General features: G+C 44.5%; 1 protein-coding gene across 4 annotated transcripts in view; it reads left to right on the top strand.

The window, feature by feature from the left end:
• The window catches only part of CCDC85C (coiled-coil domain containing 85C), a 120,410-nt gene that overhangs the window by 57,961 nt on the left and 35,903 nt on the right, over positions 1-26,546 (top strand). For all 4 annotated transcript variants that reach the window (XM_009675471.2, XM_068947006.1, XM_068947005.1 and 1 more), the window contains one exon: positions 15,770-15,846. In XM_009675471.2, coding sequence (XP_009673766.1) covers positions 15,770-15,846 — 77 coding nt within the window. The remainder of the gene's footprint in view (positions 1-15,769; positions 15,847-26,546) is intronic.

Below are 26,546 nucleotides of genomic sequence, written 5' to 3'. Positions count from 1 at the left end.
GACACACATGATCCCCCAGCTCCAGAAGAACTTTGTGTGCAGGGATTTAGGCGTTCCCTGGGGATTGCCTTAAGCCCCAGGCTTGTGACTATTTTAGGCTTTCTCTTTTTCTCTCTCAGGTTCTGACCAGAAATCTCATCCTGAGCTAAAAATTGCATGAAAACTGATGTATTTCCATTAAAAATATTCTATTGACACAGCAGCATTTCCGTGTGAAAAAATACACCTAAAAATTCCCAACAAGCTCCCAAGTGGCATGGCAAGAGTCGGTTACACCGTGATACCAAGCATCTTTCTAGTCAGTTTGGACAAGAGTGTTACATTGCCAGCTCCAGGTGTGATAATGAGGTTTGTTAGCATCCTATGCAGCAAGTAAATGCCAGGCATAACTGGATAAATGCTTTTTGACTGTCTTTGCCGAGGATTGTGGCACCTTTGCGGTGCTGCACTTGGCACGCGTACTTCTGAGGAGTGGCGCTGAGCAGCTGGAGGAAGCCAAGGGTACGGTTTCCCTCCCTTCTTCCTTCTGCCATGTGTCGGCCTGAGCGTCGTGTCCTGCTCGGGGTGCCGCATGGTGAGGAAGAGCTGAAGAAACGCGGGGGAGAGCTGGGGCAAGCCGCGTTCGCGTGGCTGGGAAGGGACAAAGGCAGGGGAGCACAAAAGTCTCTGCCCTGCAGGGGCCGGCTGCCTTTCGGCCTTTCTGAGGCTCTGCTAGTGCGAGGGGAGTCGGGTGATGGGGCTGAGGAGAGGAGGGTGGGGGACAGGGGCAGGAGGGTGGGAAAGGGGACCGAGAGCCCGCGCTGGCCACGACGTGAGCGTGGAGGGCTGAGCCGGTCTCTCCTGTCCTTAGCGGCCGTGCAAACGAGACAGAGCTCCGCCGGCCTCGAAAACAGCGGCTGTGATCCGCAGCTGCCCTTGCTCTCGTTTCGCGTCTTTCTTTAATTAGCTGTCCCAGTGGTTTGCCCCGTCCCGCCTTTCTTCACTCCTCTCCCTCTGCCTTTCTCCTCCGGCCTCGCTGCCAGCTCCGGCTCCGGCAACCTGCATCGCCGTCGTGCTGAGGAGGGGGTAAAAAAATTCCTGCGCGCACAGAGGCTGCGCTGCCCATTCAGAGGGCGTTAGGCTCTCGCCGGCCCCCGGAGAGACGGACTTTGATCTGGCTCCAGCCTTTTCCCACTGAGGCATCGCTTTTGAATGGGTTTCTGCTTTCAGCGCCGCCGTATGCAGCAGACAAAGGGAAGGGGACGGGGAAGGAGTGGGGGAGGGTTGTTTACCCTCATCAGGAATGGTCGAGTGGCCTGAGTCAATAGAGCCTATTTTTCATTAACCTAATCATTAGTTTTTCTCACTGCCAATTAAATTTTTCCTCTCGGTGCTGCGAAGGGCATCATTTGCATCTGCGAGATTTTTTTAAAATAGGGGGCTCCCTGCACATCGCGGGGTTATTTTGAGGAGTGGAAATTAAAGTTTAATTTCTCTCTGGGCTTGGCGGAAGAGGATTTTTGAGTTTTAATTATCACGCAGCTTGGATTCCTGACGGTTGAAGACCACACTGCAAAGGCGGGTTTCCATTGTGTCGGGCGGATAATTATGCAGCCCTCTCCCGGGCTCCCTGCGTTTATTGTCCAGAAGAATCTTCCCAAGCATAAGGGGGGGGCAGATTTACCACCAGAAATGCATTTGCTCTGGCCTGCAAAAGTTGCAACAGGATGTTTACAAAGAAAGATCAATGCTCTTGCAAATAGTTAAGATTTTCTGGTTTTACCCTGTTAACAAAAATAGATCACCTTATCTGATAAGCTGCCCTCCCCCCCCCCCCCCCCCCGCCCTGCAGGTTGCGTTTGAAGTATTTCTGTAAACTCAGGAAAGCCCAATTGGACTGCTTTGTGCTATCAGCGTTTAAGCTGAATTCCCTTGAAGGCAATGGGAATTTCTGCATAAAACCTACCACGCGTTTGTATGTACAATGTTGAATATAAGAATCACAGCCATCTGAAACTTGGCGGTGCTTCTTACCTAGGAGGTAATGTTTATCTGTCCAGCAGAAAATATTTAGGGATTCAAACAAAATTTCAAAGAAAACTTATTCACGACTATTCTATTCCACCAGGCTTTGCATTAACCTGACATGTTTTGCACAGACTTTGTGGTTATAGAGGTTTGTCACAAAAAGGGAGGAACTTCAGCAAAGGTCTTGCCTAGTGTGATCAAGCTTTTGCAACTGTAACAAGCCCCCCCAGTCTTTCAAGGACCAGATCGGATCTGCATGCATTTGGGTGAGTTCAGATCTGGGAGCAAAGATTTTGCCTGACTTTGGTCAGTGTGATGTGTTTTAAGAGAAAGATACTGAACTGTAATTCATTCCAGTCAAATACTCACTGCAGGCCACTTTTTGCTGTGGAATAAAATGAGAATAAAGCAGAACGAAGGCTGAGGAGCAGATTTGGTGGCCCCATTGCATTGATTCCAGTGGATTTGCAAGTGGTAACTGACAGGGCAATAGGGCATGCAAATGTGCAGAGCAACCTGTTCAGCAGAGCTTTCTGGCTGCAAAAGAGTGACAAAAACTCTTTGGACTCTGCTTGCTTTTATTACTGTTTTTGGTTTCAGTGGTACAACTTCAGAAACTTGGGGCTTCTGGCTGTTACTTTTTATGTTATTTTGTGGAAGGTAACAGCTTATTATGGGAGTTTCCGGGCTTCTAAAATAGTTCCAAGTTGTCCTGGCTTTCATTCCCCACATACTTAGTTTTCAAATTAGCACCTTTGTGCTTCCCTTAAACTTGTAGACATGGACAAGGTCTCCTAGGCTCTCTCCAAAGCTCTCCCTGTCACAGTGCCTATGAACCTTGACAGCAGTTTGGCTTTAGTGCTGCTGAGGCCAGTTTCTTAACCAACACAGTTTGCTGGCACTCCCCAACTTGTCTATATTCGTTGAGTCCCTCTTTTTTAAGCTCTTCTGGCTAGAGGACATAGGTTGTTACTATGCTCATACTGAGCCTAGCGCTGTGTGGGCTTTCCATGATTTAGGACTACTAATTTTTGTGAAAAAGCTGGCAACAGTAATTCTTATAGATGAGAACTCTCTTGTTTTGGGGGAGCTGACTCTGATATCACTGACAGTGTTTAAAACAGCCAACTGTTTCCAATGCAGTCTTTTTATTGCAAACATCCCATTAGTATCCAGAGTCGTAGCCCATGTCTTGTTCTTTCCAATATGCTCTTGCCAGCTCTCCTTTCACCTTTTTTGTGAGCCGCTGTGCAGTTAGGTGAGAATTTCTGCAGGAGAAGAAAAACCGAAATGCATGGATGGTTTCAGATTACTCAATTCAACATGCCAATCAAAGGCTGTTTAGTGTTTTCATTTTTGGTTTTAAATAACTGCAGTACTTGCTTTCTGAAATTTAAGTGAAATAACAACAGATTTTTGTCATGTGTTATATGTACTGGAACAGTTGTGGAAAGTAGATCTGAAGGGCTGGGATCTGGTGGTTACCTAGCTCATCCCTTTGCCCCAAGGCAGACTCAACTCTGCTTAAACTACTCCTGACAAATGTTGGTCTAACCTGTTCTTAAAAATTTCAACAATGGCTATTCTACAACCTCCTAAGGTAATCTCTTCCAGCCCTTAACTATTCCTGCCTGCTTTCCCCAAGTGGACATGGAGAACAATTTATTTGCTTCATCTTTTCAACAATCATTTTAATTTACATATTTGAATCCGTTACTGTGTCTATCCTCAGTCTTTTTTTCCCCAGACTAAACAATCTGGATTCCTTCGAGCTCACTTGATAGATTACGCTTGCCACACTCTGATCCTCCTTATTTCTCTCCTCTGAATTCTTTACAACTAGTCCGCGTGAGTCTTCAGGCATGATGCCTAAAACTGGACACAGATCCCTACTCAAGATCTTTAATGGCACTGATGAAGAAGGATTATTTTGCCTGTTTATATATAGAACTCTTGCTTCTGCATCCCAGCTTGATCCTACATACTGCTTTTACCACAGTGTGACGTTGAATCATGTCCAGTTTACAAATTGCAGTAGTCCCCAACCAAGATCCTTTTCCACAGAACTGCTGGGCATGAGGTTCCTGGGATGCTGCTGCAGAATTTTAGATCCAACTCCAGGGTGGCTTTGAATGCAATACATTGGCTGTGTGACGAGCTCTGCCTTTAGTTGCTGTTTTATAGACAGGGACAGAGGCTACTGCAGCAGTAGCCAAAGTCAGGTGAGAAGGGTTGTAGTTTGGAGGTGGGAGGGAGGAATTAAATAACTGGGTTGGTACAGGTGAAAATGAGTATACAGTCCTGGTTTCAAGTGTTTTTCACCCTTGAGAATATGCTCTTAGCAATTTCAAGAGGCTGCAGCATCCACTTAGATGCCCCCAAAAGGAAGGTGCAGAGCAAAGCAAGCTATTCTTTCCAAAGCATTCACACCATCGCAAATGTTTTGAGTGGTTTGTAGCCAGTAGAAAGCCCCTAATCGGCTTCGGGGCTTTTTTTAACCGAGTCATGTGACCATGTTACCAAGATTAAAGTAGCACGAGGAAGGAAAAGAGGCTTAAACAACTGAGGGTGCCTAGCAGGTCATTTTAACCTTTTCATAATCATTAAAGCTGCAGAATCCCATTAGCTGTGAGGGACTTGCTGTTCTGCTCCTTTACCAAGCACTATTGACACAACTTTCCATTCACCTCTGTCTTCCCCTGAGGAAGACTCAGATGGCTCTTGGGTCCGACCTTCGAGGGAAGGATCCGGCCCTTCCTTGTTGTGCAACAGCGACATTCCTCACACCAATGAGGAGCAACACATGGGTCAGTCAAAGGCAGGAGATTTAGCTGTCTTGTGTCTCAAATTAGACACTCGTGGAAGGTCCTGCTTAGGCCAGACTGTAGTAGCTCCACACTTGCCCATCTGTAGCAAGAGGAGAGAGGTACAGAATAAGGAAGATTATGATCATTGCTTAATTCACCACTTTGGCACTGTTCAATGGTCTAGGGGCTTACTCTGCTGGGACTGGAGGTAACAGAAGAGCCTATACCACTGCAGCGTAGCTCAGACATGGGAAGCAAAGCTTACTGGGTGGAGGTGTGTCGACTAAGGCACAAGATAGTCAAAGAGGCTCCTGTTTGCTGGCGTTACTCATCTTTTACTCGCTTTAGGTTTTCATTTGCAGGTTTTAGCTTGCACAGCATCACATCCAGTAGTCCGTTTGATCTTCCCCTGTCCTTCCAGCTGCAACATCTTTTGTAGTCTCTGTTCTTATTAAACAGTAGGCAACGATGAAGAAATGCTGGTATCACACTATGTCTCAAAGGGAGCATCACTCTGAGCTCCACCTGCAATTTGAACATTGTCCTACTTTCTCAGGAGTTGTCCTTTTATTATTTGGGTAGACTTTTGTCAAGCAAATCTATATGTTTAGACAGAAAACGGCTTCCTAAAGAGGCAAAGCAAAACCTGAAATCTGCCCAGTGTCACCACAAGCTGTGATGGGTGCTGAACATATTAGAGTACCTGGAATTTATCTATCTAGTGCGCGCCTGCTCCCTCTGAAAGTGCAGGCGTTTGCGTGACTGGTGGAAGAACTCTGCATCTGATGGAATTCGGCTTTCCTCTCTTATATGCATACCAGTCGAGGATCTCTGGCTGTCCATACATTGGACATTAATACTTCTATCACTGTTGCTTATTAAGTCCTAATTGCATTCTGTCCATTCGTGTTTGAAAGCTCGGTCTGAGACTGAACCTCAAAAAAATCATACTAATTGTTCTCAGAGTGTTGTCCACAGTCAGGCTTTAAAACACAACTTGGAAAACAAACACGAATCTTTTGGTAGATTGTTTACCTTCAAAATCTCTGGAGTGTGGAAGCAAAGATTTCCCACGGAAACCTGGATAAACAGTAATGACTCTAGTACTTGTGGATGAGCTGATCTGTCCTGCATGCAATAGGAATGAATAGAATATTTTGCTCAACAGTTTTGGACTCAAGGTGTTATTTTTTCCTATGGAAAGAGAGCAAAATACTCTCCCATTCTCTGTGTGGAGATGACACATCCCCCCGGATGAAGGGACAGAGTGCACCCTCAGCAAGTTTGCTGATGATACTAAACTGGGAGGAGTGGCTGCCACACCAGAAGGCTGTGCTGCCATTCAGAGGGACCTGGACAGGCTGGAGAGGTGGGCAGACAGGAACCTCATGGAGTTCAACCAAGGCAAGTGCAAGGTCCTGCACCTAGGCAGGAATAATCCCATGCAGCAGTACAGGCTGGGGGTTGACCTGCTGGAAAGCAGCTCTGCAGAGAAGGACCTGGGAGTGCTGGTGGACAACAAGTTAAACATGAGCCAGCAGTGTGCCCTTGTGGCCAAGAAGGCCAATGGTGTCCTGGGGTGCATTAGGCAGAGTGTTGCCAGCAGGTGGAGGGAGGTGATCTTGCCCCTCTCCTCAGCCCTGGTGAGGCCCCACCTGGAGTACTGTGTCCAGTTCTGGGTTCCCCAGTACAAGAGAGACATGGCGCTACTGTGGAGAGTCCAGCGGAGGGCTACCAAGATGATTAGAGGGCTGGAGCACCTCTCCTCTGAAGAAAGACTGCGAGAGCTGGGCCTGTTCAGCCTGGAGAAGAGAAGACTGAGAGGGGATCTGATCAATGTGTACAAGTATCTGAAGGGGGAGTGTCAAGAGGATGAGGCCAGCCTCCTCTCCGTGGTGCCCAGCAACAGGACAAGAGGCAATGGGCACAAACTGAACCACAGGAAGTTCCACCTAAACCTGAGGAAAAACTTCTTGACTGTGAGGGTGACAGAGCATTGGAACAGGTTGCCCAGAGAGGTAGTGGAGTCTCCTTTGCTGGAGATATTCAAAACCCGTCTGGATGTGATGCTGGGCAATATGCTCTAGAGGTCCCTGCTTGAGCAGAGGGGTTGGACGAGATGATCTCCAGAGGTCCCTTCCAACCTTGGCCATTCTGTGATTCTGTGATTCTGTGAGATATAGCTCCCAGCAAAGAAAAATAAGACCGAGGGAAAAAAAACATATCAACAAAAGCAGCTTTAAAAAAATTGCGGTGCAGTCCTTGTGTCATTGTTGGGAGGGGTGGGGGAGAAGAGAGGATCCCTTTGTGTCCCCATTGTAAGCTGCACATGCACCCTCAGCTGTCTCTTCCTAAATTGCAGGTGCCCCTACCCTTCCTTTACCAGCCAAGGGCTACCAAGGGCTACCTCCAAGTAGCAATGCTTTGAGGGAGAGGTGACTGGAGAAGGCGCCGTGTAGGTCAGTGTGAACACCCCACCACTTCCTAGGCTGAGCAGTGGCTTCTCGCGTCATACGGGGAGTGTTTTAGCCACCCAGAAGGAGGAAGACCTCCTCTGCCAGCAGGTTCACAAGAAGCTCTATGGAAAGCACTCGAGAGCTGTTGGCAGAACAGGCTGTCGTTGTTTGCCACCAGAGGCAAAACACATTGACAGAAGTGACGCTGCTGTTGTTCCTCTCAGGTGAAGGAAGTGCAGTGTGGGCACAAACCCGTCGCTGGTGCTTCAGTCCTGCATGCTGGCGGTGACAGGGCTGGTCCCCAGCACCAGCTCTGCTGCAGTGGTTTGAGGAGCAGGGAGTCATGTTGTGGTGTGGGCAGTGGGATCCTTCAACTACCATCCATAATGCTTTTCTCTGGCTAGGTAGGCACCACAAGGTAGGGCAGTGTTTTACCAATGTCTCTGCTCTTTTTCCCTGCTCCTCATTGTATTCTCTTTGCTGATTTTGTTTCCCTCTTCGCATTAAGCAGGACTTACAGGTTAAGTGGGCTAGACATACTTGGACACAAGCAATCTCATGTGGTTTGTGCTTTGCTAGATAGTGATAGAAAGATGGCCCTCATGAAGATTACAATTGCAATGTAAAGGTCACTCAAGCTTGAAAAGGAGAATTGGGTAGCCGCTTTTCAGATGAGATGAGACAGCTCTCTCCTGGCTACGCTGTAATACCCAGGCACATACATGCACACACTCTTCCTTTCCTATCAGCTGCTTCCTAATGAAATCCTGATAAGATATCAGGAGCTCTTGAGCTCCTGTTGACAGTCATAACGGGCAGATGTTCTCCTGTGCTTGAAGATGATGTCATTGCTGGAAGTCACAGTAGTGAACAGCAAAAGCCAAAGTCAGGAGAGACCTTATCAGTCATTTACAGACTGACTTGAGGCCACTAAGCTCTTAGACAGGCCTAATGAGCTGGAACTGAGTTGGGAATGTGCAGTCTTGAAAAAACTTCAGAGCTTGGAAATGTTAATTAAATAGCTCCAGTGGCATATGTCCCATCGTGCTGGAGCAGTGTTTTGCAGCAACTCAGCTTTGTTGTCAGTACCTAACCACCGGCTTGTGATATTAAAAAAATATATATATCAGCCTGAGACTCAACTTTTTTGGTTTTTGTGATTGGATTGATAGTGCAGTCAAGTCACTCCTCTGTTGCTTTAAATTGTATTTTAATACCTATCCTATATCTGATCCATCACCTCCACCTTAAAAATACAAGACTGGATCCTTCCAGTCTTATTCAGACAAACACTTTATTATGGGTGGCTTCAGATGTTGCATAAGGGTCTTTCATTTATTTAATGTGGTCTAAGGCAGTGTCTGTTCAAGAAGAATCTGCTGTAGCACCTCAGGTATGAAAATATTTGTGATTTGGCCTCACTTGTATTTCTGTAAGTACACTTCCATTACCTTTTTAACAGTGGCTGGCAGGCTGTGGGGGCCTATAATGCACTGCTCGTGGCTAATGTGATGGTAGAACAAATTGGTATAGTTTGTTTGCAGAATATTTTGCGAAGCTGAAAAAGGTGGAAGCCTTTGTCTGCCATACACCATGTCGGTGTGTATTCTCTTGTCACCTCCATAATGAGGTTGCAAATTGCTCCCAAGCTCCTGCAGGAAAGGTGTGGGGATTGTAGTTAGCCGACTATGGTGTTTTGAACTTGAGAGAAGAGAGCGGAGGTTTTAGGTTGGTGAGCTGCTTCACCTCACTGCCAGGGTGTCATTTGGCTGTAACCTGTGTTTTGTCTGTAAAGCTACTCTCCCACCTGCTCATATGCTTTCTCAGCTGCATTTAGGGATATTTTCAGTGGGAAATAGCTTGGACAGAGCTAGTGTCAAAAGGTGTCCCTTTTGCTCAGGCTGGAAAGCAGCCCTTGGTTCAGGGGGGACACGGGCTGAATCGCTCGGACATCAGAGTGTCCTTAGGGTGCTGGAAGAAGAGATTCCTCCCTGGGTCCATGGGACGAGTCACTGAGAAGCTCAGCACACCGATGCAAGCAACTGAGCAACATGTCCTGAGAGCCCGTTTGTGGAGGGGAGCCCCTGCAAAACCTGAGAAACTTGGCAATGGCTCTGCAGTGTGCCCGCCCATGTTTAAGTTGGCCAGCCAGCGTGCCATCTGCTGAGTTCACCCTGATGTGGAGACTTGTCTTGCACACCAGTATGAAACAGGGCAGCAGGAATGGGGTTTGCTGGAAAGAACAGAAAGATTGGGCTTGGCTAGGAAAAAGTAAGGGTTATAGGTTTGTCCAAATGTCTAAAAGTTTTCCTTTAATGACAATATATATGAAAAGATGCGAGTTTCATCTGCTTCCCAGGTGCCCCACCGCCTTAGTAAATCAACTTCTTTACAAGACATAACTGCTGGCCCATTTTTCAGCCTGCTTGTCTGTGTCAAGAAGCAAAACCAGCAGAGCAGTAAGAATCTGAAATATCGTGCTGAAGAGTAGAGGTGTGATAACAAAACTGCCGACAAACAGTGAAATGTTTTATTGAACACAGGTGAGTGAAGGTCTTTTTATGGGACCATCTTTGATGGAAGGAGAGGAAGCAAAAATGTCAGCATCCCATCAAGCGAAGGAAAATAAGGCAGCTGGCCGCAAGGTGTAAATTGTGGCAGGGCATAACTCCTTCCTGTGTCTTGTCTCCTTTAGTTTGGATCTGGGAGAATTCCTGTAGGGTAGTTGCTCTTTATGAAGGAAGGAAAAGTCTCATTTTAGGATGTTGACAAAGAAAGTGCAGCTGCTCTTGACTGTGTTAAATCATACTTGCAGAAGTGTGCTAGTAGGGCAAAAACGCAGTGGGAGGCAGATCAACTCTGTCCCTTGTTCCCAGTGACGGATGTGTGCGGAGGGCTGGGGGAGTGGGGCAGCCCTGTGGAAGCTGCAGGAGCAGGGAGACCTTGGCTGGGACCTACAGCACCTGATGGGGGGACCGTGCAACCCTTGTTTGCAGCAGACACTGAAAAGACAGACTGATACACAGGGGAATACAGTGGAAAAGGACTAATTCACCTCTGTTAGCTCATCTCTGTGCTCATGCTGGGCTGTTTCCCATCACGTACTGTCCGCACTAGGTGCAGGGTCTGTTTCACCCTGACTGAATCCTGTTCTTATGGACAGCTGTATTAACCTTTTGTTGTATCTCTGCTGTGAATTGTTCTGCGAAACTGCTGAAGTGAGGAAGACCTCATTATAAAAAGGTCTTAACTGTTGCTTGATCCCGACCGTGTCACTACAATGCTCCACACACTCTTGGTTTTGAGAAACTGCGTACAACGAAATAAAACCATTTCTTTTGTTACTGTCAAAATAAATGTATAATTCATTTTATTTGCCCATCAGACAGGCTCCTGTGAAATCTCACATGAGGATCAGAAATGTTCCAGTGTCTCCACGTGTCTTTTAAAATGACATTGTTCAGTGCTCCACAGGCTGAGAGATTGTTTTGATTGTTAAAACAGTTTCTAATTTATATTTTAAAAAAGCATCAAGAGCCAGGCAGTCCCCTGCTGCCTCGAAGGCCATTTAGTTAAAACAAGGTAGAGTGATTTGTCTTGCCTCAATTTAGCTATAATGAGTATTAAGTGGTTTATCTATGTGGAGAAAAGTTACTCAGCTAGATTACATCAAAGTTGAATTACACCCGATTCCAGATGGAGTATATTTTTTAAGACAGTAAATCTTCAGGAGGGTGGGTAATAACGGTAATGCTCCTTCACGGGCTGGAATGCAGCTCTTTTACCTCTCACGGAGATAATGTTAGGAACTACATCCAATTAGTTTTTCAAAGGCTTTATAAAGAAACGGGACTTCAGATTTTACAGCTCTGCAAACAATTTAGCTTGAAGCATTTAAATTGTACAAGTGAGTGATGGCTAATTACAACACTCACTTCTTCAGTTTTCATTAGTCGTGCTGTTACATCTGATGATTGCCTCGCCGAGCAGGGCTGGCTGGCTGTCCGCTCGCCTTGCCTCTGGGGCCGGGTGCGTGGAGACAGCGTGGTGGGGCCCTCAGCCCTCCAAGCACGTGCTCGTGGCGAGACAGGCTGCCAGGGCAGGGAAAGCATCCGTTCTTCGTCCCGCTCAAACAGCAGCATTTTCTTGCACTTTAACCACAAATGGAAGTAGCCCTGTGGATGGAGACTGTTGGATCGTGGTAGCTGCTTGAAAAGGTTTTTTGCTGCTGGAAGATGCACCGAGTGTGATGACGGGCTAGCACTGCGTTTGACATGTGTAACGGGAAGGGTGGGAGGTGCAACGTTTTGAGGGGAAATTCCTTCCTTCTGATGCCATCTGGCCCACTAAGGCAAACACTGCTCATGCAGCGGGTACCTGAGGCTCCTAGGAACAACTCAAAGAGCATGTCCACCTGAGGGTCATCCTGGGAGCGACTGAGTTCCTGCCTCACCAAAAATCCTGCTGAAAAGCTTATCCCACTGTGTCCTTGGCCACTATCTTTGTCTGCTTCTGTGATACTATACCCTTTTCTTCATCATGCTGCGCTTTCACAGAGCCTGTTGATTTAGCTGTCTGCCATGGGTAGAGTAAGGTGTGAGACCTTCAGCGATACATAGGCAGGAGTAAGTGGATTTGAAGTCAGTGCCATGTTATTATTTTATTAGCTGACGGTCTGGCCTAGGGTGTGCTGTTGGTATGCCATAATGCTCAGGATCTGGAGAGCCTCTCACACCACAGAGAAGAATGTGGTTTTGGACTGAAGGTTAAGCATTCCTCATGACTGAAGGCAGACTTTGATAAGGTGATGGGGATCATTTGTTTAATTTCTAATGAATGCGACGAGGGGGTCTGGGCTATCCACATTCCTGCTCAGCACCGTCTTCTGGGTGGGTCACCTGGGCCTTTCTACCAGCCACGGCTTTGGGGGAGGCAGGGGAGGAGGGAAATTCACTGATAAGAGGAAGGTCAGAGGCAGAAAAATGTTGGGAATGTGTTTCTTGATCCAATGTGGGAGAGCCTCAGCCTAGGGCTTTGCTGCTCAGCCCTGGAGTGTTACTGCCTGCTGTCACAAGAGTTATGAGATCTTTTAAACTGAGATCAAGATGCAAACTGCTTATCTGGCACCTACTTCCACAAAGGCAGCACCAGAAGATGTTGACGATTCGTTTTTGAGGGCGTAGTGAGGATGCTAACAGCTTTGAGCAGTGTTTCTCAGGCTTTGCCTGAGATGGAGCACTTTCAGCCGACAAAAATTGTTTGCTTTCTCTTTTTTTCTTCTCTCTCCATATGTTTTATGTTGCTGTGGGGTGTTTTCTGGCTGAGATCAGACATGGGATGTGATTTGGGATTGAACAATGGTATTTGAAGAACTCCAGCAAATCTCAGAAAAGGCTTTGTGGTTGGAGCAGGCCATGGTGTGCACTGGCTCCTGGGGAGACGAGGATTGTCCTCAGGACATGCTTGAGGAAAGCTCTTTGCTTTACGTGGGGCATAAAACCAAAATGAGGAAATAATTTTCTCCTCATTTCTTTCTTTCTTTGAGTGGCTATGCTCTCTGTTCTTGCAGTCAACAAGTCAGTCCTTGCAGCATCCAGGGCCTGGACACAACCGTGGTAGTTTACTGCTGTGCTTAAACTGCTGGAGGGGGCCTTGTACAGTGTCTCTGCCCGCTGTGGGCATGAGATGGGGAGAAAGGGCTTATCGGAGTCATAAACAGTTCCCATAAGCTTTCTTGCTGTTCTCTGCACGCAAGGTAGTGTGATGGCTCATGGCTGGCACCGTGGAAGCACTACGGAGGGACAGGACAGTTCAGAGCTTGGACCTCTGTGAGTAGCAGAGTCCTTGCCACTGGGAAACCGGCCGGGTCCACTAACAGGCCAAAGAAAGGGTCATTAGTACTGTGGTTGTAGTGGAGCCCGTGTGTGACCTGGCAACACATGCAGTTCTTCTTTAGCTTTATCTAGTGTTTTTTACACTTGTTCATGTAAGTGTGGCTATCTATGTAATTAATGCATGCTCAGACTGTCTTCAGTCCAGTGGCATATCTCTCATTTCCAGGTGGGCATCGATAAAGCCTGTCCTTTGACTGCAGTTTGATTCCTTCGTTGAAGCTGCTCTGAATACCCCAAAACTTGAGCTGATGTATCTGGATCATTTGATTCATTATTTAGAGGCAATCCCTTCTGTGCTGCGCTGGGAGCATGCCTTTACCCTGTGCAGCTGCCAGGCAGGTGAAGGGAGCCCACTGTACAGGTGGAGGCTCTTTCCATAGCAGAGCAGTGGAACAGGTGGAGTCACTGGATGTCTTCAGACTGATCTAGAGACTCTTCTGGGAATTATATTTAGCCAAATGAATATTACTGGACTGAATTTAGGGGCAAGTCAATAAACGTAGTGGCCTGGGATGCAGAGGAGGTTAGACTAAATGATCTGTGGTCCTCCTGGCTTTGCCTTTAAGACTCAGATTCCCCTATTACTGTGATGGAGGAAAGATTCATTACTATTTCAGCAAGCTGTTCAAGCTGATGCTGAAATCTTGCTGACTTAAGCATAGATCTTCTGTAGCATTGTACTCTACCCATTTTTATATGCGTGACTAAATTCACGATATTGTTGGCATGAGGCCTTGGCTAGGAAGGTGCTATGGACTGATCATATAACCTACTGCTTTTGCCTTCTTTTCCTCTGATCCGGAGACTCCTCCCAAGTTTGAATTGTTGGAGGGATAGAGTTTGTGATCTGTGCAGCTGGAGCTGATATTGTTGTGAACCTTATGACCACTTAAACAGCTCACTGAACTTACATGGATTCCTACAGCGTCTTCTTATCCTTTCTTATGAGGATTTATTTGGATTTTCTGGTTTTGCACAAAGCACAATCAAAAGAAAAAAAGTGAATATGTTTCCTTTGAGAATGTTTGTCCTGTAGATGGGCACTTGACTCTAATCTGTCCTGCTGTTCCTTTATGTGCAGCTTGGCACTTGTCTATGGTAGCACTTTTTCGGGCATATTCCAATTTTTCTCTTGAATGGTCAAAGTGCTCTAAGTGATTAGCTGCAGCTTGCATGCTAGCTCTTCTGCAGACCTGCCCAAAGAATGTCCAAGAAACAGAATTTAGGGTTGTGCTGAGTGTGTTTGGCAGGTGCTGGCCATGGGAACGATAAGCTGTTTAGCACAGTGCCGGCCTAAATCTTCCAAGTAATGAATATGTGTGTATGTGCATGCGTTTGTATGTGTGAAAATTTAGCTAATGTTGCCTGCTAACCATAATGGGCTGATCCTGAATGGTGCTGGGTATCAGCAATATGCACCAGCATGAACGCGGTTGCGTGATGCTGGGTTCCTCTCTGATTCATGCTCAGCGTGAAGCCCTGTGGTTGAATAATGGCTTTGCAGCCATTCCGTAATAAATAAAATGAAGTAAAATGTAACTCCATTTTACAGAGCGCTTTTAGCAGTGCAGAAATTGCTCAGGTTTTTTCGTAGGCTTAAGCAGCACAGCTTCCTCTTCTCCCCCTCCTGAAAGAATTCACAGCGTCTGCTACCAAAAGAAATTTTACAAACATACTGATGGATGGAAGGAACCATTGCAAACTATTGAACTATAATGAAGATGGTTACAAGGTTTTCCCAGGTTCCTTTAATTTCTTCCCTGTGAAATTTGCAAATGTGTTGCATCAAAGCACATTTCAAAACAAACACCAGATGTTTTGGACAGCGGTAAGCCACCCACAGAGCTCTCTGGCAAGATATCTTCTATACCAGGTCACCGTATCTGGTGCTGCTATCTTATTGTGATGGTAAACTGGCCATTAAATTTCTTCAAGTTGGATATTACCATTTTATGTGAGGTTATATTGTACTTTATTGCCCCAATATTTTGCTGTCTAGTGTCACATGCTTCCCCTAGAAAAAAGCAGGTCTCATTGATAGGCATTTGTGTTGCAATATGTCAGTCTGTGTATGCTTCAGCGTAGTGGTCTGGCTATGCGTTTCATGCCCTCGTTTGTGGGAATTCTGACAGTAGCATCTTTGTAGACCCATACAAGCAACTTATTTTGGGGAGTTTGTCAACTGGATTTGAAAAAAAAAGGAGGAGGGGGTTGTTTATTTGAACTTGAAAGGAAACATCTTCTTCTGTTGTTGAGTATTTTGGTGCATTTTAGATGAATGCGAATGTCTTTCAGAGTTCAGAAACTACTTTAATTTAAAAAAAAAGGAACAGAACATTTCAACTTCACTTGCCTTTTCTCTTCCCCCCACCCCTGACCGACTGGGGCTGGTATGAATTCACAGAAGATACCACTGTGGCTGAATCTCAGCGCCTTAGTGAAAAAGCTTTTGGCAGAATCCCCTCCTCACCCTTAACATTTGAATTTTTAGTAATTAGCTCTTTCCCAACCTTCCCTTCCGCACAGTGGGAAGATGCATCACTGTCTGACAGTACTTATCTATAAAACGTGAAGCTTAAACATATTTTTTTCTCTTTTCCTGAAGATTCGTCTTCCAGCTATATCAGGCAACTTGAAACAAAAGTGAAACTGCTGGAGGATGACAACAAGCTTCTCTCTCAGGTAGGTTTTTTATCTGTTGCCTAATAGATATTAATGTGGTGTCAGGCTCTGTTCTCCTATTTCCGTATAGTTGTGTCTGTCTGCCTGCTTGAATTCACTAGGGCTTCAGTGAGCTTCTTCAGAGGGTGAGAGCACAGTGGTCCTTCATGTCAAATGCTGCTGATTGATAGCATTGGGCCTTGTTTTCTTACGCACCTCTTATAGTAGTGCTACCTCAAAACTGCATGTAGAAAAAAAAAAGGTAAATTCTCTGTTAGGGTCCATGTCCATATGTGTTTAGGAAACATGAGGCAAAGACTGAAATGCACATGGATGGGCACAAAGGACGGGTGCTGCTGTGGCTGAAGTGATGAGCCAACAACTCTCAGCTTCGGGGGGGCAGGAGCTGGCGGGAGGAGGACGTGCACCCGAAGAAGCAGGCGTGTGCGGAGGAGCGTAGGTGTGCGTGGGGTGTCTGCACCCATGTGTCCGTGCACAACTCCTTGGTTAGCAACTGCTCTCGCTCAGTGATGGTACAGTCCAGTGCTGCCTGTGCCCTTGCTCTAGGATTTTGTCTCACCCATTTACATTTTGTTTTATGCTGTTGAATTGTGAGACTGTAGTAAAGGGACAGCCTTGGGAGTAGTTTTATGCAGTGCTGGCTCCTAGATTTTATTTGTGATCTTGTTTAAAACAGAGCAGACCTCTTTAAAACTGGCACTTTTTGCTTGCATCTGTCCTTCAACGTCTGCTCTACATGCCGCTGGACTTTTGATCATTTGCTGTGCTTACCTATCTATATACAGCAATGTCAAGTGGTAGGCAAGAAAACAACCATGCTGTCTTGTTGTGTCCCCTAGATCCCCCATAAAACACAGCACTTGGTGTGAACAGGGGCAGCTTTGCTGAAATCCGTGAAACTGTCCATTTAAACCATCAGAAGAGTTACCCTTTCTCTTGTTCTCTGCATCTTTTCACTATTATACTATTCTTCCTTTTTAAGTTTCTCTTTTTCTGAACTTTGCTTCTTGCTTCAGGCACTGAGTTTCAGAATCATTTTGTTACAAGTTTGTTCCAGTTATAAGGAGTGATGGTAAAACAATTCCTAAATTCTTTAAAAAAAAACCCTTTTTGCCAAGGTATATTATGCTGTTCTTTTCATTTCACTGAGTCTGAAAATAGAGTTGTCCAGTATCACTTCTTGTTTCTTCCATTTCATTTCTAAAACATTCCTTTTAAAAAATAAAACTGACAAGAAGGCTATATGCTTACTGGACTTTCAAGAAAATAATTTTGTTGAACCTTATTTTTACTGAACTCCACATTCTCACCCGACTGTGAGCTTTTCAAAAATTACCCCAAGTTTTGAGTGTACTAGCTGTAGTAGTAGCTGTAGTGATAGTCATAAAACACAACTCATGGAACACCAAAGAGTTAAAACCCCCAAAAGGCGCTCAACTCAACAGCTACCAAGTGGCTTCAAGTATTAATCAATTCCTAATTTAATTTTAACTCTCTCTCTTATTCTCCCAACCCATAAATTAGCTGGTGGCAGTTTAAACCTCGAGACGATTTCATTGGAAATATTGATAAACAGATGGGCACTGCTGCGCAGGCTGGGCAGTTGCTAGGAGACATGCACGGATTCGGGAACCGGCTCCCTGCTCAGCATGCCCTTGGCCTGACTTCGTCCTGCCATTTGTGAGCCATGTAGCACCGAGAGCTTTAGTCGCCTGGGTCTGCCTTTATGAGGTCAAAAAAGCGATCGGCAATTCGTAGGTGAAAAGTAGACAGGCTAAAAGGCTACCCAGTCACATTGCAGTCATTAGCATGAGGCTTCCAGGTAAAGCCCAGTTTTTCTTAGTGTGCATAAGCGTTGTGCAGGGCTGCAGCTGAAGACACCATCCTTCAAGAGTGTTTGACTCTGAGTTAGCAAAATACAAAAAAAAAATCCCCAACCGTTTAAGTCTTGCTCTTCCAGTGGTGGGTGGATGTCAGTCTCTGTCGCTGCCAGCCAAGGCAGTCACTCACTGACTGGCAGAGGCTGGGAAGTAAGGCTCTTAGCTGAAAACTTTGCTCGCTTCGGTTGGAGGAGAGGGAAATGTTCATGATGTAGTCACTCTTTGCCATCATCGAGAGTCTACCCTCAAAGCGCCTCAAGGTTCACCCTGGGGTTGGGAACCGGGCTTCTCGTTGCCTGAAGCAGCCCTGCCTGTTGGAGCTTCTGCCTTCACTTCGTTGTGGGTGAGAAGGCTGTGCGTTTTCCTCAGAGCTCACAGACCGTCTTCAGTTATCCACGCTTTTCAGGCTGTGTTACTACAAACGTTCAGATCCAGGAAGGAGGGAAATGATCTTAAAGCAGCTCTGTGCTCCAGAGGGGGTTAGCAACCTCCTTAGCAGCACTAGCCACTGACTCCAGACAGGAGTCCGATGTCCTGTGCAATCCCTACATAATGTCTTAGTGGCCCTCCAAAAATATCAGGATCCAACCTATTTTAGGTTATACTCATGAAATACCTCTTTTTTTACCAGAGCACTAGGCTCTTCTTAGGGCAACACATGAAATGTTGAAGCTGCCATTCTCTGGGTGCTGGAAATACAGACCTGCATCTCCTCCAGATTTGTGGTCCTGCAAACCTAGTTTTGGATGTTTCTCTTTTAATGCTCAGTACGAAACTCACCAATTGTAACCTCATTTTCTACCAGAGTCCACAAAAAGAGGAAGAAAGATGAGGAAAATCTTTATAGGTACAGACAGCAGTGTCTATGTACACATTGTTCCCAGTACTTTCCTGAAAAAGTATAACCCACTTACTGTATTCTTTCTTGCTTCATTTGGTTGGAAAATGTTTAGCTCTTATCATGTGGATCTCTGGATAAGACGATAGTCAGAAAGGATCCCAGCAAACTTTCTGCTGTTTTTAAAGTTTCCAGGTAATCCTGGCAGGTGTGCTCCACAACGCCAAAATTGCTTGTCAACACCAAAGTCACGTTTTAACTCAGCTTGGCTTTCTCCCTGGGAGTATTGACATTGCAATAATATTTGCTGCCTGGTGTCAAGAAGTTCCATCACCACAGTGCTGAGGAGTGATGAAACCTGATGTCCTAAGTAACAACCAGTGCCTGTGCATTAAGGGATTAACAAATCAGTAGTAGTTATGGAAGTCTTCCTGGCTTCTTTCCAAGTGCTAAACATAGAGCTGAAATAGCGCTTCATCCAGAGAAACCTGAGAAAGCTGGTGCTGCAAATGATATTGCAAGCTTTATAGGAGGATTTATATTACAGTGGCCAGTGACACAATGCCCCTTTGCTAGCGGGTGCATCCTGAGCAAGATTTGTTCCTTTATCTTTGTGCATCTGGGAAGTTAGTCTATGCTGAGACGTGATGAGTGCCCTTGTGGCACCTTCAGACATAAAATTAAGTTAGTGCAAGGCTCCTAAATGTGCACTTCTAAATGTGCATCCTGACATCTCCTTTTTCCTTGAGCACATTAAAACAAAGCCTCAGTGGGAGAGGCAAGAGCGTGCCAGCCGTGCTGGGGCTGCTGCTTTGCACTGTACATGCTGCCAGCAGGGCGAGTGTGCTGTGATTCATGCTCCTGTTTTTCTGGTGACTCATTTGAACAGATTAATGGAGAGAGCTTTTCCTTGTGGGACCAAGAGCTACCATCCCATGAGGCACATTTTAGAGTGGGATGAAAGTAAATGGAGAAATGGATGTTATTCATGGTAGCCGTATATGGATTTTTTGGTTTTGCCTTCTTTTCCTTTTTATGGTCATTTCTCTCCTTCTGTACATCCACCCCAGCATAGTCTCTGCTCACCAGAATTAGCATCTTTTTCCAGCAGTAGATTTGGTGATACTGTAAGGCAATCAGTGTAGAAACTGTTGGGAAATGAGCTCCTTTGGCCTTTCCTAACCTGTCAATAATCGTTGCTTTTTGCATTCTCCTTCCTCCAAGGAAAAGCTACTCCAATTTTATACCTTTCTTTGACTCAGGTTTGCACTATAATGTTTTGCTGGTGTGGCAGTGTTACCTAGAAAGTCATGCTCTTGGATGACATCGCTGTGCTGACAAAGTCCCTGGTAGCGGTTCTGACAAAACACAGCTTTTGTTGCCCTAGTTTATATTGTTTCGGAGAGGTGCTGTAAGCGATTGCTGCTATCAAATAATGTCCGTCAGTGCACGCTCGTCTAATGCTAGCAGACTTCCGTGGCGTAACCACAGTGGCAAAGGCGACACAGTGCAGACAGGACCTCAGTGTCCTAGATTTGACAGTGTCAGCCTCTCTCACAAGTGTAACTGTCTCCTGTGCTCTAAGAGCACATACTGAGTAAGGGAGGAGGCACATGCTGGGTTTCTGAGGAGCGTTAGTAACCTGACTTCTCGCAGCCTTTCACTAACCGGCTCATTTTTATGTGGCAAGGTGGAGTAGAAGTCCTTGGTTTGTTTCCAACTTTGCGTTACAGGAGAGGTGAAATCCAAATATGTTTCTGGTGTGCATACTTAATGGACAACTTTATTTTCTGCAGTTTTAGTTGAGGTGTAACAAACACTAGTGTAAGCTCTAAGGAATGTTGGGTGTTGGCTTTGGAGGGCTTTGCAAGCATCACTTATAGTCTTAAATTCTCTGGGGAACAAGTACACTAAATTATACTGTGTGTGTTGATTTAATCCACCTCACATCATGTGGAAGAGGCAATGCTTTTTCTCTGTACCGTTGTGGGAAATGCACTAGAAAGTTGAGATTAACCTTTCCTTTGCAACAGGGACAGACAACTAGGAGAGGGTACCTTCCATATTATTGGGATATAACACCTGAGATGGGAGGCTGCATTTGCTTTCAGTTCCTCTGAGCTCAAAGTGTCTAAGTAAAAAGTAGACCCTTTAAGCCATCTCACACTGTGCCTTTAAAAATGGATGTGTAATAACCCCTTTCTCTGAAGATCAGAGAAACCCATGTCTTCAGGAGTGCTTCAGGAGTTCCAAAAGTCATTTCTGATTAGTTTTATTACTAATGCATACATTTTGGAGATAATAGCAGTGACAAACTTTTGGCCATTGTTCACAATTATTTTACATTTTCAAATCTTTGTGTATAATGGCAAGGATTAGGCACATTTAAATAAAACCGAAGTGTAAAGGTTTCATGGACTCATCACCTTGTTCTCACTTCTCATATTAAGGTACTGCATATCATAGGCTGACTGTCAAGACTTCTTTTGTTTTGAAGTCTTTGCTGAGCCTAGTCTGACTTTTCCCTTCAGAAGAGATATACCGGAGGAATTCTGCCGTTCAGAGATGCCCGGAGCATGTTGCACACCATTGCTTCAAAAAGCCCAGATTTGATCAGAGCAGATGTGTCAAACAGGCAGCGAGACTCTGAGATAACAAGAATTTTGATAATGAAATCATGATGCATCTTTTAGGTAGAAATTTTCAGGGCCCCCTGTGGAGAGCAGAAAGATGAAGAATTCCCTTGAGTGGGGACAGCCCCTGGGAGTTATCAGGAACATTTGAGTATTTAATTAAACCACCAAATGTACTTCAGAGTTACCAGCACTTCACAGCACTTCAGCATCTGCCTGCTAGCTGATTGGAATTTGGAGCATCCCAGGAAGATCTTTTCCTTTTAAAAAGAAACTTGAAAACTGTGCTTATTTTGACTTTTAAGAAACGGCATGCAAATTCTGAATTAAAAGCCCATCTGGTAAAGCTGAAGCTGTACAGGTAGTAGAACGATAGTAAATAATACCTGTAAATGCTGCTGTGAAGGCAGAGCTGAGGTTTGCAAGCTAGGAGCTTCCTCATGGGTTCTTGGTGAGGCAGACTACAGACAGCTGAAAGTCTTCTTAAGCAAGTGTGTACTTGGCACAAATGGGTACTCAACAGGCATTTGATAGCATATTGTTCTAAAAAGGAGAAAAATGGACCCGTGGATTTAAGAGAGCCTGAGAACCTTTAGTGTTGCAATGAGCAAAGATGTAAATGCAGTTCAGCAAGAAGTTTGATCTTTCCTGAAAAAAGGAGGCTAGAGGAGAAAAAGAATTTCACACAACGGGCTGGCTGGCTGGCTGCAAGACGACTGGAGTACAATTTCTTCTATTATTTTAATGCTAGTCACTTTTGTGCCAAGTCAGCCGTTAACAGGTCCTGCTTGTGCATTTGCCTCTCAGCTCTCAGAGTTGATATCAGGTCTTAGCATTTGGGCCTTTGAATTGCAGCTCAGTAGTTCTGTTGTGAGGCCATTACTTGTGCCGGGAGTGTTGCATGTGCACAGCACAAGTGGAACAAAATTACAAACCCATCTTATTTCCCCAACGTCTACCTATTATTTGCGTGTGAGAAGGATAAATATAATTGCTTTAATTTAAAGCCTCATGAGGGAAATGGAGTTTTTTGTAATAGAGAGTGACTCAGGCAAGAAAGATTTCCAATGCATTTCATCTCCATTTAAATTCAAAATACTGAAGAGGAAATACCCTATTCTTATACACTGTTTAAATGTTTAGCTGCTTATTGACTTTAATTAAGGAAAAAGAAGATGCATCTTTGGGGTCTCAGCCAAAGATTAATTTGAAGTCAATGAGACTTTCTACTGAATCCTAGGGATTTTGGAATACAACTCACACAGAACCAGATTTTCACAAGACATTCTCTATTGCATTCTCCAAAGTTCAGCTTAGGCTTCTAATTGCATTGCATTACTTACATGCATAAATGCAAGAAAATTTGACGGATTCCCCCCAAATCTAGCTTCCTCAACTGTGGTAGGGGAAGCTTCATGAAAAGGCACTATAGAAAACCAATCTCTTTGTGAGTGTGTTTCGTATCAGCCCTTTCTTTTATGGATTAGAATGATCAGACTGACTGATAATGACCAATTTGCTATCAAGTAAGTGGACTTAAGATTTAGTAAACTATATATTTATTGAATACAATAGTTTTATTTTTTTCCAAAATCCAAAAAGGGGTGTACAGTTTTGTAAGAACAGTCCAAAGATGTCTCAAACTTGCATCCAAAATACTTTCAAATCATTTAAGACACTGGAATTCATTCTGTTGACTTTGAACACGGGGATCTTGGACTGCTCTCTATGAAAATAAATACTCTCTTTGCATTTGCCTTCCATTCACGGATGGGGGCACTTCTGAAAAACGGAATCAATGACAGAAGTGAACTTTTGCAACTTTTAATGAAAGCTTTATCATCTGTCTAGTGTGTTCTTGAGATTGTAACCTATGACATCAAGTGATTTTACGAGATGTCACCTGACACACATAAATTATGTTGCTAGAGAAACTTAGAATATGATTCAAAAAGCTTTGAATACAGAAGGCAAATAAAAGATAGACAGAGACATAAATTGTTTATTGAATCTTATGAATTTGAAATAATCATATGATCTCTTGCAACTTAAAATTTTGGAAGGATTGGAGTTGAACTTCTGTGTGTGAGTGTGAGTACAAGACATAGATATATACGCACAAACACACACAAAAATCTTCGTGCCCCATTTACTTCTGTTGTGAGAGAGCAGGAACATTGGGTTTAATGAGGCTCAGTTTAACCTCCGGCTGTGAAATGCAGGATTAGTCATATCCTGTGTTTAACCAACTTTGTAATAATTTCAATAGATGGCAGTTTTTTCTATTTATAAGGACAGGGACAGGGAAAAAAAGCTGTTAATTACATCAGGCTATAAAGTGACAATATTTCATATCTTTATAATAGGTAGACAGGTTCAAACTACTCAGATTCTCAGTGATCAATCTATCTGAGAAGGACTGAAAAATGTATTCAGAGAGAAAGTACGCAACAACTAGAGGGGCTTAAAGACAGGCTTTTGCAATAAGTTCAAATCCAAATCTGCTATCTGAAGACAGTTTTGGGAAGTGTGGAAAGTTGTTACTCTTTCATGGCTTTTGCAAAACAGAAGCTTTAGCCAAAACTATAAGTTTATAACAAAATTTTCAGTTTTATTTTGTTTTTCAAAAAGCCAAAACAGTACATCTAAATCCATGTAGGAAACTTTTAAAGAACATTGAAACTATCTCATAAAAATCAGTCTGGCTCCAGCTGATTCTTCCTACCTATTCAAGTCTCGGTTCAGCAGAGTGTTTCAAGTGATCCTCCGGAGGTCAACGGTCTGAGTTTCCATCCTGCCTCGAGCACTGTTCAATACAAGAGAGAAGAGGCCAGCAACGTCCTCAGCTAGTTTGGCCTCAGTGTTGGTTAAAGCCCATGGGGACCTTTTCTGATTTATGACAGGGTGATTCAGGCCTTTGTCTTCCTCCTTCCTAACTCACTTACTAATGGGATGTGGAGAGTGACTTGAGCGCAGCTGCATTGCTTTGGTTGAGTATATGCTAGTGGGGTTGAGGGTCCCCTCTGGTCTTGCTGGCCGGAGTACAATTGAAAGAAGAAAACAGGGAATGGTGACTCCAGGGCATGGTCCAGTAAGTTTATTCATGCGCTTAATACCACATCCACATCTACTTGTCCTGTGGAATTGGGGCATCATTCTTCAGCTTCTCTATTAGCATCGCTAATGAAGAGGCTGATTTTGGTGCTGACTAATGAGCCATGGATGGGCTCCATCAGTATGACACTCTCAAACTCATGGCGTACAAGCCACAGACCAGATATGGGCTATACTGAATGTCAATGGTTATATTTCTGTTTGGCTTTGTTAACTGTTGAGCTGAATTTCTATTTGGGTTATAGACTGCGGTGCCTAGATCTCAGCTGCTCCAGCCCGTATTATCTCTTGAGCAAAGCCTGAGAGTTGCGTGATTATAATTATACACTGCGATTTGGTTTGAGCTGATTATCTCAGTCTCCCATGAGTTACAGGGCTGATCCTTCTCTGCTGGTCTAAAACAAGAGGTAAAAAATACAGCCATTCTTGAGTGTTAACAGTGAATTGAAGTTCCCTTTATTCGTTACTACAGAGAATGGAGAGGTTTGAAAGTTGCACTGCTTTTATTGCCTATACCCCACTGAGCTACTAATAAAAATATTTTTCCAATAGTAGTTGTACAAGGCCAAGTCTGCTAAGCATCTTACTGACTATCTCCTGCTATTTATTAAGCCTTCCCTAGAGTGTTGGCTCTCCATTTCAGCATTGTGACCGGATGAAACCTGCTGCTTCAGCTTTTATGTGGGCAACTCAGGATAAGAAGGAAAAATCAGAGGAGAGGCAGTTCTGAAATCTCCGGTCCTGACTCCGATCTCCCATGCTTTTGACAGATATGATATGGAGCAGTGGGAGAGTTTCTTCCTGAGTTATATTTGTGAATGGCCGAGATCCAGCCGTGTCACACAACCAAACACATCCTCAATGCTCTCTGCACCGACTGTTGTATGAGGGTTCTGCACTCATTCCCAAGGCTTCAAATTCCATATGGATAGCTAAAAATGACTTTTAATGTCTTATTGACAAAATTAACTAAGATTGTACTTGTGACCTGCTGGCTGAACACTGGAGAAGGAACTAGGAGATTGAGTGTAGACCTTGGTCTGCTAAGGCTTTTGCCACCAGCCTGAGGAGCGATCTCCAGCCAGCTGTACACCAGCAGTTTCTCTGTGTGTACAACAAGGATACGAACCTATGTGAAGCCATTTGATATCTCCTCTTACAGCACGTTAGTATTATTATATGACATGGAAGATGTTAAATAGTTTTAATTCATCCCTTAACTTTTTCTCATTTGCAGGGTTCCTTAAAAATAAAATACTTCTGATTTTTATTGCACTCTCATGTGTGTAATTTTCAGCATGGCTGATAAGTCCTATTGAAGCTAGTGGGACTCTTCACATATACTTAAAGTCAGATGTGTACTTTGCTGAGCTTATTTTTGCTTGAAAACGTCTTGTAGCGATAACTGCAATTGCTGAACCTTAATTCAGTTATTAGTTAGCTTCACACAGTGAAATTGCAGATCCCTCAACTTCCCAGTGCACGAGACTAAAACACTGATCAGTGAGATAAGGAGGAAATCTTTGTGCAAAGCCCTGTCACAGGGGATATTCACCTGGATATAAGGTCACCTGAAAGGGCTACTAGTGTGAGGTGCGGGTTCTGCAGTAAGGCAAAGAGAAAGCTGGGTCTGTTGCAGTGGTGTATGTACTAGAGCTGTGGAAGGTGGGCCCATTGTCTTGTATTTGTTTGTGCAAGGCATCTGTGAGACTCCCAGTTTTAATACAGATTCAATTACTTGTTAGCGTTACAGGATCAGATGAGGTCACTTAATCCTTCCTTGATGTTGCGTATTCTGTGCTGAGTCTCTTGGATGTGTATTGCAAAATGTCATGCCCTATTTTCTGTTCATAGCCACGGATGAGAAGCAGCAATAGTACGTTCACTTCGCAGGTCTTTTGCTGACGTAGTGAGCATCCCATTCACATTACTTAAGATATGCTTCTGTTCTAATTTACCTCAGCAAATGAAGAGTTATTCTGCTGGCATTACTAGGTGAATCTTGGGCTAGATCATTCTTACAGGCTAGTATAGTCTGATAGTGCCATTGACTTTGGAGGGTGTCGTAAAATAGTACTTATGTTGTTATGAATAAGAGTAAGGTGATTCAGTGTAGTCAACTGGATCTCGGGTCACCATGCACAAAATTGGGGTGGTAAGATATTAATATTTGTGCAGATAGTAACCGGTTCTGCAATACTTCATTCATTAATGCAGGAAAAATGAGTTCAAATG

This window comes from Struthio camelus, chromosome 5 (genome assembly GCF_040807025.1).
Source record: "Struthio camelus isolate bStrCam1 chromosome 5, bStrCam1.hap1, whole genome shotgun sequence".
NCBI lineage: Eukaryota > Metazoa > Chordata > Aves > Struthioniformes > Struthionidae > Struthio > Struthio camelus.
The sequence above is the reverse complement of the archived record's forward strand: the minus strand, read 5'-3'. Positions and strand labels throughout refer to the sequence as shown.